This window comes from Microtus ochrogaster, linkage group LG1, assembly GCF_000317375.1.
Source record: "Microtus ochrogaster isolate Prairie Vole_2 linkage group LG1, MicOch1.0, whole genome shotgun sequence".
Lineage (NCBI taxonomy): Eukaryota > Metazoa > Chordata > Mammalia > Rodentia > Cricetidae > Microtus > Microtus ochrogaster.
In genome coordinates, this window is record NC_022027.1 from 12036349 (window position 1) to 12049128 (window position 12780).

Sequence of the window (12780 nt, forward strand, 5' to 3'; positions counted from 1 at the left end):
TTTTCCAATCAACAGCCAATCAGCCTGTGTGGCTCTGAATAGCATTACTGGGAGGCTGTGATTTCCCTGCAAATTGCCTTTTTGGGGTTGCATTTTAAGATCCCCCCCCCAAGACTATGCTGACAGGTTGAACGTGGAGGGCTGAGGAAGTTCACTCTGATGTGGGTCCTGGGCTTACCACAGTCCCTCCAGGTAGGCGTTGAGGCCTCTGCGAATGACATGACCCAAGTATCCATTTTTCTCAGCCACGTGCTTTGCCCATCTGAAAAAGAAAGGCAAGAGAAGGGAAAGCATGCAGGCTGCAGCAGATTAAATAATCACCTTTCCTCATATGATCGCTGTAAATCCCACTTGGGGAATATTTTCCTGTTTGAATTTTTATAAAGCAACAAAGCAGAACAGAATATTAAGAGGGTAAAGAGAATGCATTTGGAGAGCTCTCGTTCAATGTCCTTGTTTACAAATGCTGAGTAGCAGCTTGCTATGGAAACAAAGACCCATAATGCATATAATGTAAAATTCTACTGCTATAGAAAGACATCTCCGCCCAGGGTGCCATAGCTGCTCTTATTAAAATGGGTTCGCTAGAGCTATTGGACAGCTCAGAGGTACAACAGGGGCTTAGGACATGCCAGGCTTTGGGTTCAATCCCTGGTACCAGGAAAATAAACACATTTACAGCTATACTAATGAGAATGACCCCCCATAGGCTCAGATGTCTGACTACTTGGTCCTCACTTGCTGAAACTGCTTAGGAAGGATTAGGAGGTGTGGCCTTGTTGTAAAAGGTGTTTCCCAATGGGTTAGACTTTGAGATTTCAAAAGCCTCCAGCACTTTTCCTAGTGTTCCTCACCTCTCTCTCTCTCTCTCTCTCTCTCTCTCTCTCTGTATTGTTCTTTTGGATCAAACTGTGAGCTCTCAGCTACTGGTCTAGCACCTGCCTGTCTGCCGCCAGGCTCCTCGCCATGACGGTCATGGGCTCTAGCCCTCTAGAGATTTCAAAAGCCTCCAGCACTTTTCCTAGTGTTCCTCACCTCTCTCTCTCTCTCTCTCTCTCTCTCTCTCTCTCTCTCTCTCTCTCTGCATTGTTCTTTTGGATCAAACTGTGAGCTCTCAGCTACTGGTCTAGCACCATGCCTGCCTTCCCGCCTGCCTGCCACACTCCCCACCATAGTGGTAATGAGACTTACACCTCTGAAATTGTGACACCCCCACAACTCTTTCTACTATAATGTGCCTTGTTCATGGTGTCATATCACAATAGAAAACCAACTAAGACACATGATAAGGTTTCTTTGTTTTTAAGTCTGCTCCCTAATGTATCTGAGAGGGGTTTATTAACAATAAATTACTGTGTTGTGATCTGTAGACTTAAACCACTTTTTAAAAAAGTATATAACTTTGCCAGGTGTGTTGTGGTACACAACTTTAATCCCAGCACTTGGGAGGCAGAAGCAAGAGAATTTCTGTAAGTTTGATACCAGCTCAGTCTACATAGTGAGCTCCAGGACAGGCAAAACTACACAGAGAAACTTATGTCAAAAACCAAAACCAAAAAAGAAATAAAAAGTATAAAAATAAATAGCTACAAGTTAGTGGGGGGGGGTTTAGAATAACTTATAAAACAATTAATACAAAAGAAGAATAAGAAAAGAGGAAACCAAAGATGGAAAATGAACCAGATAAGGTAATAGGAAATAATAAAATAATATATTTAAAGGTTGATTTATTTTATTTGGTGTGTATACGTGTTTGCCTACACATCTATATGTACACCACATGCATGCCCGGTGCTCTCTAGTGGTCAGAGGCACTGGATTCCCTAGAACTGGAGCTGTAGTCCTCAGGATTGTCCTCTGGAAGAGCAATAAGTACTCTTACCCAATATGCCGTCTCTCTAGTCCTAAAGTATTAGATTTTAAAACCAAGTGTATCTACAATTGCACTAAATGTAAATGAGCTAAATATGTCAATTAAAAACTAAAACTGTCAGATGGAATAATCTGTATAAAAACCCAACTCCATGCTGCTATACAATAAAGAACAAAGTGATACATTAAAGGACAGAGAACCAATTAAAGTAAATGGAGACTAAGTTAGCAGTGCCCATTAACAGAGATAACAAGAACACTGTAAAATTATGAAAGAGTCACAGAAAAGCAAAATAAGTCTATGCAATCCAATTACATAAACTCACGATATACAGCACAAAACTGATAAAACTCCAAGGAAACAATTTAAGTCTATATAACACAGAGAGTTCGAACACATTTCTTTCAGTAAATGGCTTAACAAGCAGAATAAGAAAAGCCAGAAGGAAGACAGAAGGTCTAAACAATGCAATCAACGAACTTAGTGTAGCGATGTATGCAGACATAGCTGTATGTATGTATGTATGCATGTATGTATGTATGTATGCTCATACCCATGCATACTCCTACCCAACGAGTTTAGAAGAGCCTGTTTTAAAAAGAGCAGAAAGCATCGATCAAATTGTCCACACACTGTTCACTGAGCATGCTCCAGCAAGTTCCCAAGGACTGAGGTTGTTGGGGACTACAGACCACCAGACCCTGAATTTCCTGTAAACAGCTTGTCTTTCTCTGCTCTGAGCAGCCTGCAGCTGCTCTGAGTACAAGACCCTGATGGCAGGGGAGTGATGGGTCTACAGCTGAAAGATCCCGAGAGCTGGGGTGTGGCCCGAGTCCTATATAAGCTGCCCCAGAGCACAATAAAATTGACACTCTTGGCATTCTCATCTCAAGGATGACCTGTGTCCTGTGTCTCTGTATGTCTGTGTGCATGCATTTTTTAAATCTCCAGCCTGGCTCCTGATTCACGCGCATAGCGCGTAGACTGTAGAGCAGACACGGGAGTGCTTTACATGAGGTCATTGCAAATACACTCTCTGACCATCATGGACAAAAGAGTACTGAGAAAATCTGCACAGAGTGAATGTTCACCCCAACACCCTACATAACAGTGAGAAAGGGCTTCAAATTAGCCTGCATTTTATCACTAAGGTGAGGTCAGATGGATTTGATCCCAACTTTCTTAGGGAAACATCCTTTAAGGGAGTCAGGCTACAGGTGAGCTGGAGCCAAAGGCAGGGTCAGTCATGTTTTCTCTCTTCTATAAAGGGTGAGATGTAAACTTCGTAGGTCATAAATGGTTTTTCTTTGTTTGCTTTGTAACCTGTTAAAAATGCAGAAAGCTTCTAAAGCCCTGCAGGGCAGGCACAAGACAGCATCTCATCCAAGAGCCACAAAAGGCCAGACTCTGAAAAGCATTTTGGGTAAGCAAGACTTGAGAAATGTGCCTGCTGGGTGACTGGAGAGAGGGCTCAGTGGGGGAGAGCACTTGATGATCTTGCAGAGGACCTGGGTTCTGTGCCCATATGAGGCCTGACACTGTTTACAACTCTAGTCAGGGGGATATGATGCCCTCTCTCGACCACTGTGGGCACTGCAGTCACATGGTACACAGATTTACATGCAGGCAAAACACACATGAAGTAAAAATAAATGAATCTTTTTTTTTAAAACAGGCCGCCTCGCCAATCTTCAGGAAGTTATTGCAGAATATGTTCCAACAAAACTCTGAGAAGAGGACTGAGAAAGACAAGGGCCAGCCTGGAGTGTCAGAACACTGCCAAAAACAGAAGGAAGGAGAAGTCCCGATGTGGGGGCAAAGTCAATCTCAGGATCACAACCCAAAACGGAGGCCCCACAAAGGCTCCAGGAGAAACACCGTGAGAAGATTAACTTAGCAGAATAGACCCGATGGAACAGACCCAATGTGTCTGGGCACACTGAGAGAGAGGGGGTTTAAGTGACAGGAGAACTGGATCAAGAATACAGAAATATGATAGGACTGGAAAGATGGCTCAGCAGTTAAGAGCACTGACTGCTCTTCCAGAGGACCCGGGTTTGGTTCCCAGCACCCACATTATTGCTCACAACCACCCGTAACTCCAGTTCCAGGGTATCTGACGAGCTCTGCCAGTCTCCTTGGGCACCAGGCACACATGCGGTGTGCAGACAGATGTGCAGGCAAAACACCCATCCATATGAAATTATAAAAAATGGAAACTAAACAAAGGTTTATTTTTTAAAAGAATATGAAAATGATACATAGAGAGAAGAAAATAATAATTCCTCAATAGAAGCTTATGTAAGAAAGAAAAACCTAGGATAGTATGATTACCTTGATTCATGGCTTAGTCATATTAACTCAGCCCTGATACTATTCTCACCAAGACAAAAAACTCCCGGGGAAGATGGCAGCAGACAGGAAGCCTTGGGGTGCTGGATCCTGGGAGGCAGCAGAGAAATGCCTTCATTCTCCCGGGGAGCACCACCACACAAGGCCTGTGGAGAGAGTACCGAGACCAGTGGGGAGAGCGTGCTGCTTAGAGATGGAGAAAGAAGAAATAACAGTCAGACTGTGCCGTGCTCTAGGGACCAGGAACTGGAGTGGAGGGTGGGGACTGGGATTGCTTGTTTTGTCTTGCTGAATTTTTTTAATTAAAAAAAAATTAAAATACTCTGCTTGTCAAGTATTTGGTTTTCTTTCTTATTTTAATTTTATGTGTTTTAATTTTGTGGATGTTTGCTTACATGTATATCTGTGTAACGCGTTTCGGGGAGGTTCAAAGAGGGCATCGGATCCCCTGGAAGTGGGACTATAAATGGTTATGAGCAGCTGTGCGGTGTTTAGACTCAAACCTAAGTCTTCTGCAGGGGCAGCAAGTGTTCTTAACCTCTGAGCCTTCTCTGCATCCCCAATTATTTGGGTTCCCCCCTTTTAAATCTACAGACATGTATAAATGATAAATGTAAAAACTGAATTTTAAGACGTTCAATGAGAGATAAAGAAATAATCAGTGGGGGAGGGCAATGAGAAAGGAGCAGGAGAGAGGGAGGAGGGAGGGGAGAGAGATATCCCTTTTGTCAGGCAAGGTGAGTTGAGGACGCGGCTTTTCAATGGTAGGGGACATTTGGCAGATTCTTACACAACAGCTTTCTCAGGATCTCTAGGGAAGGTCTCCAGGTTGCCAGTGATATAGTAAAGAGAACACCACAGCGTCCCTTCTATGTGCCCTCCTTGTGCGGCCTTGTGGAAGTATTCACCAGCTAGCGTCTGTAACGAGATGAACAGGAGACCTCCTCATTAGTGCACAGCCCTCCTGGCCGCAGCGCCTTCGGCACAGCCGAGGTCGCAGGTACTTGAAGCCCCACACGATCACAGGCTTATGTCTTCTGACACTTCAGAGCAAACCAGGTCAAGAGAGCTTCAAACAGGGAGCTCGCCCCAGAGGCCCAGGATATACAGCCTCACTGAGAACTATTCTGTTGATTAAGTTTACCCAATAAAGACGACACCTTGCATCCAGGAGCGTGCTGTCACCTCACTGGGTCCTCACAAAACCTCTGCAGGCTCGATGGAGGCATGTGACAGGAGTCGCACAGGGTGAGAACTCCAGCGTTTGCTTTCCTAACCTCACTTAATACCTTTCTTTACGCTCAGGCGCTTCTAGTGCGGAAGTGAGAATTAGAAAGTGACGGGGAATGGATCCACGCTCGCAGATGTGTGGGAGGGCTACCAGACATTTGCAATGCACAGGGATCTCAGCTGTAGTGCAGCCGGGCAGAGGTGGAGGGAAGAAGGAAAACAAACATTTAGTGCGTGCGTGTGTGTATGTGTGTATGTGTGCGTGTTTGTGTCTACCGATTTCCACTGGTCACCAATATTTCTCAGAAGGTAGCGAACTACTGTTTTTTAAAAAGCATGGGCTTGCCGGGCGGTGGTGGTGCACGCCTTTAATCCCAGCATTCAGGAGGCAGAGGCAGGTGGATCTCTGTGAGTTCGAGACCAGCCTGGTCTACAAGAGCTAGTTACAGGACAGGCTCCAAAGCCACAGAGAAATCCTGTCTCGAAAAAACAAAAACAAAAACAAAAAGCATGTTCTTTATAAGCAAGAGGGACTTGGGGTTGAATCTCTGCTTGCCGTCTGTCCAGCCATGTGGTCTTATTCTTTCCAAACCTCTTTTGTTGTGTTTGGTTCTGGTTTGTTGTTGTCACTGTTGTTGTTTTCCACAGTAAATGTGGCTTCTGAAACCAGACACGGCGGTACACACTTGTAATCCTAGTCCTTGAGGGGTGAAGGAAGGAGGATCAGAAATCCAAGGCTTGCCCTGACTACTTAATAAGTTACAATGTCATCAGAGGAGTCGTTCATGGCCCCACTTCTAAAACAGCATCCCCCAATCTCCTCTAGTTCCGGCCTCTTTGTCCCTCTCATTAGGACAGGGACCGGTATGTCCACTGCTGTGTTCCTGGCAGAGGGGGCTATATGTCACAGTTCTGAGTTATGACTCCCATCAGCACTGTGGCCATGAAGAGAGGGTTCCCACATCACATCAGGGCCTAGGTCCTGACTTAAACTAAGTATACGACTCTAATGACTCAGAGATCTGGTGGCCCATTCCAGAAGATGGGCACAGACGTAGCTGACGTTTCAGAGGCTGGTACACATGAACCTGCCATCTTCCAAACTTCTGAAGTGCTTGGCATTGAGGAAGTGCCCAGGAAGCACCAAACATGGCCTCTGTTCTTTGGTTTGTAACTTTGGTCTCACCTCTGGCAACTCTACCAGCCCTTGGCCCTTTCTGTATCTTAGAAGGCCAGTTTCCCCGAACCATCTCTTGCTCTCCCATGGTGGATAATTCCCGTTATCACCCTCTACTCAAGCCTTCCTCTGCCACAAAGACTTCATGGATGCTCTGGCTGTCCTTGGTTCTGCTCCCTGGAGGCACTAGGATGAGCTCCCAGTGGCTAAGGTCGCCACGCCCTCCTCACTGAGCTCCTTGAGGCCACGCCCATGCCTCAGTCCATGTTCTCACACACCCCCCTTGCCACCACGCCTCCTGTAGGTCTGAGCCCTCGCAAACCTTCCCCAAGCATTCCCAACCAGCCACTGGCCAGGCGTGGAGCCCTCTCAGGTTCACTCACCAGATTCCTTCCAGAAACTCCCGGGAAAATGCCATCCAGATACAGGACCCCAAGGTTGTATGATGCATCTGGGTTCCCCATTTCTTCTGCTTTTAACCAGTATTTTGCTGCTTTGGCATAATTTTTCCTGAATTTGTGGTAATACCATCCCAGGCCATTGACGGCCTGATGTAATCCCTGAATTTTAGAACAAGAGGGAAATTATTATTACTATTATTTTAACAAAATCTAAAGCCATCTGGAAGCAGTTGCTGTGGCGCCATTCTCCCCGAGTCTTCCCTTTCTCTTTTTCGAGAGGCAGATGGCACTGGAGGAAAGATAACGGCTAGACGGCACGAGCCTGCCTGAGAGACTTCCCAGGTGGTTTATGGCCGGCTGCTGCTGGGTTTTCTGCCTTGCAGCCTCAATAGTGACGCTGGTCCCCCAAATCATCTCTCAATGCCTATGGGCTCTTGCGCAACACCCCTGCAAATGCCACTCCTTACCCAGCAGGATCCTGTATGCCCTTCAAATTCACGAGAATCGGGCGGCAGCAGGATGTCTAAGATTGAAACCCGCCCTGGCTGGGATAGTTTCTAGGCGACCCGCCTGCCCATCTGTTGAGTCCTCTACCCTAAACACCAACAAGCCTCTGAGGGCAGCAGCTGTGACAACCCACTTGCACAGCTTCGGGGCTCTGAGATGAGCTGGCATCTCCAGTTCTGATGGGATTCAGGCTCTGACAGGGACTGGAGCTGCAGACAAGGATGGTGAGGGAAGGTTTCAACATGGAGCTGGTAATATCAGCTCCAGGGAGGGAGCTGTTTGTGTCAATCTGTCCTCCAGCGTCCTTGTCCTTCCTGAGTGTATTTCATCGGGGACCCTTTCCTGTTCTCACAGATGCACAGATGATGAAACTCGACTGTCTTGCAGGGCAGGAATAATCCCAAGAGAGCCTCCCGCCCTGCCATAACACACCTGCATGCACACTGAGTTCTTATTTCTCAGTGCTGGCCTGACCTAAAGACCAGAGAGGGAAAAAGGATGGGAGGGGACCAAGAGTGCCCTTGCATCTGCAGACTTGCAAGGACAGTCTCATTGTGGACGTGGGCATTTTAGCCTCCCCTTGCATCCAGGAGGAACTGACATCTTGGTTTTTATCTCCAGCACAGTAGACACTTTCGAACAAGTGCCAGATGGGTGAAATCTGCACTCTGAATGCAGGTGCAAAACAAAACCCTCTACCCTTAAGGTGGAGGCCATTCCTGCAGGCCATCAAGACACGCAGACCAACAGAGCCACCTGAGCGGAGTCTGCACACGACCTTCACAGAGCATCTTACACGCCTGGGGCAACCTAAATTCCCTGCAAGTACTATAACTCTGTCTAAAGAAGTAATAGACCAAGGCATCCTATAAACTGGCAGCAAAATTCTGGGGCCATGCCCACAGAAACATCCGAATGGCTTTCCATTGCTCAGCTGGAGAGCACACAGCCTGATTCCGATGCCCCACCACAAGCCAAAAGCTAGCGCTTCTTTGGGAATTGCTCTGGGTTCATTTCAGTTCAGGATCCCACAAGAAATCCTGTCATATTACTTAGCCCTTAGCCCTTGTTCTGGACCTCTATTTAACTGGATCAACACATCTGCCTCTGTGTGTCTCTAAATTCCAAAATTCGAGTTGTAGGCATCTTTCTCCCACAGTCCCCATCAAACACGAGGCCCCCAGTGAGTCCTTGCCAACGAGAGTGAGAATCCCACAGTGCTTAAGGCACAGAGACTCCAAAATGTTCTGTAATCTGAAATAAAGCAGGCTGAATGTGAATTCACCACTAGGGGCGCTAAAGAGATGCAACCTCACACTTGAGGATGCCCTGGACTCAGTACCATCAATGACGGTTATTGAGCTGCTTCTCTTTCTGTGCATCACTTGGGTTAGGTCAATAGTATGTATGCATATAACAAACAAGATCATCACAGCCAAGCACTGGGCTGAGCTCCTGGAGTTCAGCTGAAGAGAGGGAGGAGGGGTCATGATGAACAAGAGGGGTCAAGATCATGATTGGGGAAATCCACAGAGACAGCTTCCTGGAACTCATGGGAACTCGGGGACTCTGGACTGACAGCTGGGGAACTTGCATGGGAGCAATCTAGGCCTTCTCAATGTGGGTGACAGTTATATAGCTGATCTTTTGTGGTGGGAACACTGGCGGTGGGCCCAGAACTTATCCCAGGTGCACAAACTGGCTTTTTGGAGCCCATTCCTTATGGTGGGATACCTTGCTCAGCCTTGATACTGGGGAGTGGGGGTCCTGCCCCAGCTTGGTATGCCAGACTTTGTTGACTCTCCAATGGAGGCGAACCCCCTCTGAGGAGTGGATGGGGGACAGGAGGGAGAGGGGTGGGGGAAACAGGAGAAGGGAAGAGGGGGGGCTGGGGTTGGTATATAAAATGTAAAAAAAATAAGTAAAAAAAAAAACAGGGTCATGTGCACTGCTAACACATAGATAGATAAGATTCTGAATTTCTGACTCCTTAACTCAAATTCCTCCCCTATGGGGCAGGATGTTCTGAGCTCCCCCCAAGAAAAAGAATTGGGAAGAAAAATTAGCATGGTTACTTTTAGAAGCCTTGAGAACAATGGACTGCCAGGGGCTGTAAAGAGCAATAGAGGATCCTAGCGAGGTGGAGAATCTGAGTGGCTTCTTAGAATCTATTCACATGCACATCTGGACATCAGAGTGGCTTCTTAGAATCTATTCACATGCACATCTGGACACAGGTGCATGTGGTAGCATGGGAGGACTAGTGTCCATGCATTTGCACCTGCCTGCATGCACGCATATATGTGCATGTGTGCACCAGCGTGTCTTCTTTCAAGGGATGTTCTGGCCGCCAGTGCGGGGTTCTCTTGAAACCAGCTGACTGAAGGTACTATTGGAATATAAGCAGTGGCAGAGGCAAAAGGCTTCATAAAGCTCTGACCTTGGTGAGGATCTCTGTGAACAGCCCATTACCAAAGCACAGGAAGCAAATGGGAATTGGTCAGAACAGGGTTAACTTTCCAGGAAATTCGGCTTTGGTTTTCCTAATTCAATGGCCTTTCTCCCCATTCAGTTTCAAGGAGCCCCACTGCTTGTTATCAGGGAAGCTCATGATTGTAATTTTAGCCTTCAAACAAAATCAGCCCAGATTCTATTGGCGGTAAGGTACATTCAGCCTTTGAACGGTGCTGTCCCCATTGTGGGAAGATTATGTATGTGTTATAACCTAAAAATGACTAGTCGCTGCACGGGGGGACCCCTCCCCACCTCACTTCCACCTCTGCTTTGTGGAAGAAAGCTGGCCCTTTGCTTGCGCAGCTTTCTGAGAGCGTGGGTGTGAGGCGCTGTTCCCTCCCGACAATATGCACAGGTTACCTTGGAAGCGGCTTTCTTCATGAGCTCTAAGGCGAGCCGTCTGTTCTTTTTAACTCCTTGACCCTAAACATTGACAAACAGCAATGGTTACGAGGAAAATGAATCCCGAATCCCCACAAGCATCACACAGAGACACCCGCGTTCAATAGAAAACGCTTGCAAACAAACCCTGAACCTTTAGAATTAAAAAAAAAAAAGAAAAAGAAAACCCACACACAATCTTAAGCCTTTCTAGCACCGCAGTATTGCAAGATTATCATCGTTGTTATTGTCACCGCCACCACCATCATCATCTTGTTCATGTTAGCGGGAGAGGAACAAGCCCCAACCTCCCAGCTCATCAGCAATAGGAACTTCCCCCCATCATTCCACAGGTGCTGGGGAAGAAGCTGTAAGGCAGGTTGGATGGATTTGGTCATCCCGGGGGGGGGGCTTTCCTCTGGAATTATCTAATTTGATGCCCAGATAAAGGCATGTTATCTGTGTTGAACAATCAAGAGTTACTGGCACAGGTCCCCAGGGTGTGACGCTGTGGCTTCCTAATCGGAGTGAGAGTGTGCTGTAAAGGAGAAAGGACCCTGAGAAAGCAGTTACCTGCCTCCAAGGCAAGTGATGGACGCTAACAAGATTCTTTCTAGCAGACGGGAGAGCTCCACTAGCAGTGGCTTGTCCTCTGTATACAGAGATGGGCTTTGCAGTTCCTGTTGTCAAAGGACTTTCTAAGGGGTCTAAAGGACTATGTGCAGAAATGGTGGGTCCAAGAGTGGGCAGAAAAGATGTCTCTGAGATCTTGACCCAAGTCTGATGGCAAGAGGGAAGTCAGCTGAAGGTCTCTGTCGCTCCAAATTTATTCATAATTGTGAGTCACTTCCACTCTCCCAATGCTTTAGTGGATCTTCCTTAACCCGGATAAGACTCACAGGGTCACACGATATGACCATGGGAGGGCTTTCTTCGCTCCGTTTGGTTGGCACTAGAAGAACTGGAGCTGGTGATTAACACACCAGATGATCATGGGGCAGCACCCCCATCACCACATCCAACCAACCATCACAGCCACTGCACAGGGAGCCACTGACGTTCCCATCTACCCCAGACTTCCCAGAATTGCATAATATGTGAGAGCACGAGGCAGGATTTGAACACACGCAAGCAGGCTAAGTCTATGAGCACCATACTACTATTGTGTATTTTTGGTTCTATTCCAAAGAGGTATAATGACTCCTAACTCCCTGCATATTATGGAAAAGACGAGGGTTTGCTTAGCTCTATATTTTTAAGGACCACCAGTAGAAATAAGAATCAAACTGAAGGTTAAATTCTGCCCATGTTACTACTGGACCGTAACTATTTAGTAAAACCAAAGTGAAAGGTAGAATGAAAACGTTTTTTTCCAGAAGTATCTCTGCGCTGTCTAGTTTTATGTGAACTTGAAACAAGCTAACATCATCTGAGAAGAGGGAAATGCTTCCACAAGATTGGGTTGTAGGCAAGTTTATAGGGCATTTTCTTAATGGGGGGGGCAGTCCATTGTGGATGGTGCTGTCCCTAGGCTGGTTCTAGAAGAACCTGGGTTCTAGAAGAAAGCAGGCTGAGCAAGCCATGGGGAGCAAGTAAGTAAGCAGCAGCCCTCCATGGCTTCTGCATCCCCTCCTGCCTCCAGGTTTCTGCCCTGTTTGAGTTCCTGCCCCGATTTCCTCTGACGATGAACAACATGGTGCTTCATCAAAGCAATAGGAGCCTGAACTACGACAATGCCATTATGCCATTTAATCAGGCAGAGGCTGAGGACACATCTGTACACTTGGAAGAGTCGGGGAACAAGAGAACACTTGGACTGCCTGAGAAGCATCAGAGGCAGCAGAATAACGGGATATCTAACCCTGGTAGAATACAAGGTTCATCTTCCACAGTTCTCTGTTTTATAGGAATGAAAACAGGACAAAGGCTCACAGAAACGCAGCAGATCCCTAAACCAGACACTGTGCTTTCCATGGCATTGTTTCCAGCAGTCCTTGCTGTTTAATCTAGTATTCTCGTCAGCTTCATCATGTAAGTTCTCAAACAAAGCCTGCACCACATGCTAATCTGAGCAGTACTGGAAGTTCTTAAATGAGCCCAATGCCAAACACGGGCAGAGTGTGTGCTCAGTGGACAGCCTGTGAATGCCGTGACAGAGGACAACACCGAGTCTAAGCCAAAGTTCCACGATCAGGCGAATATAAGATATGATGCTCTTGACCACCTTGGATAAGCCACACCCCACTCTGGTGTCATCTTTGCATGTGGTATGTTGGCATGTCATCTTTGCATGTGGTATGTTGGCATGTTATCTTTGCATGTGGTATGTTGGTATGTCATCTTTG

At 46.8% G+C, this 12780-nt stretch overlaps 1 protein-coding gene across 1 annotated transcript in view; it reads right to left on the bottom strand.

The window, feature by feature from the left end:
- The window catches only part of Sel1l3 (SEL1L family member 3), a 111123-nt gene that overhangs the window by 25436 nt on the left and 72907 nt on the right, over window positions 1–12780 (bottom strand). Inside the window, exons 14-17 of the mRNA XM_005359231.2 lie at window positions 10415–10477; window positions 7016–7192; window positions 5016–5143; window positions 179–262 (exon numbers count right to left, since the gene is read on the bottom strand). Coding sequence (XP_005359288.1) covers window positions 179–262; window positions 5016–5143; window positions 7016–7192; window positions 10415–10477 — 452 coding nt within the window. The remainder of the gene's footprint in view (window positions 1–178; window positions 263–5015; window positions 5144–7015; window positions 7193–10414; window positions 10478–12780) is intronic.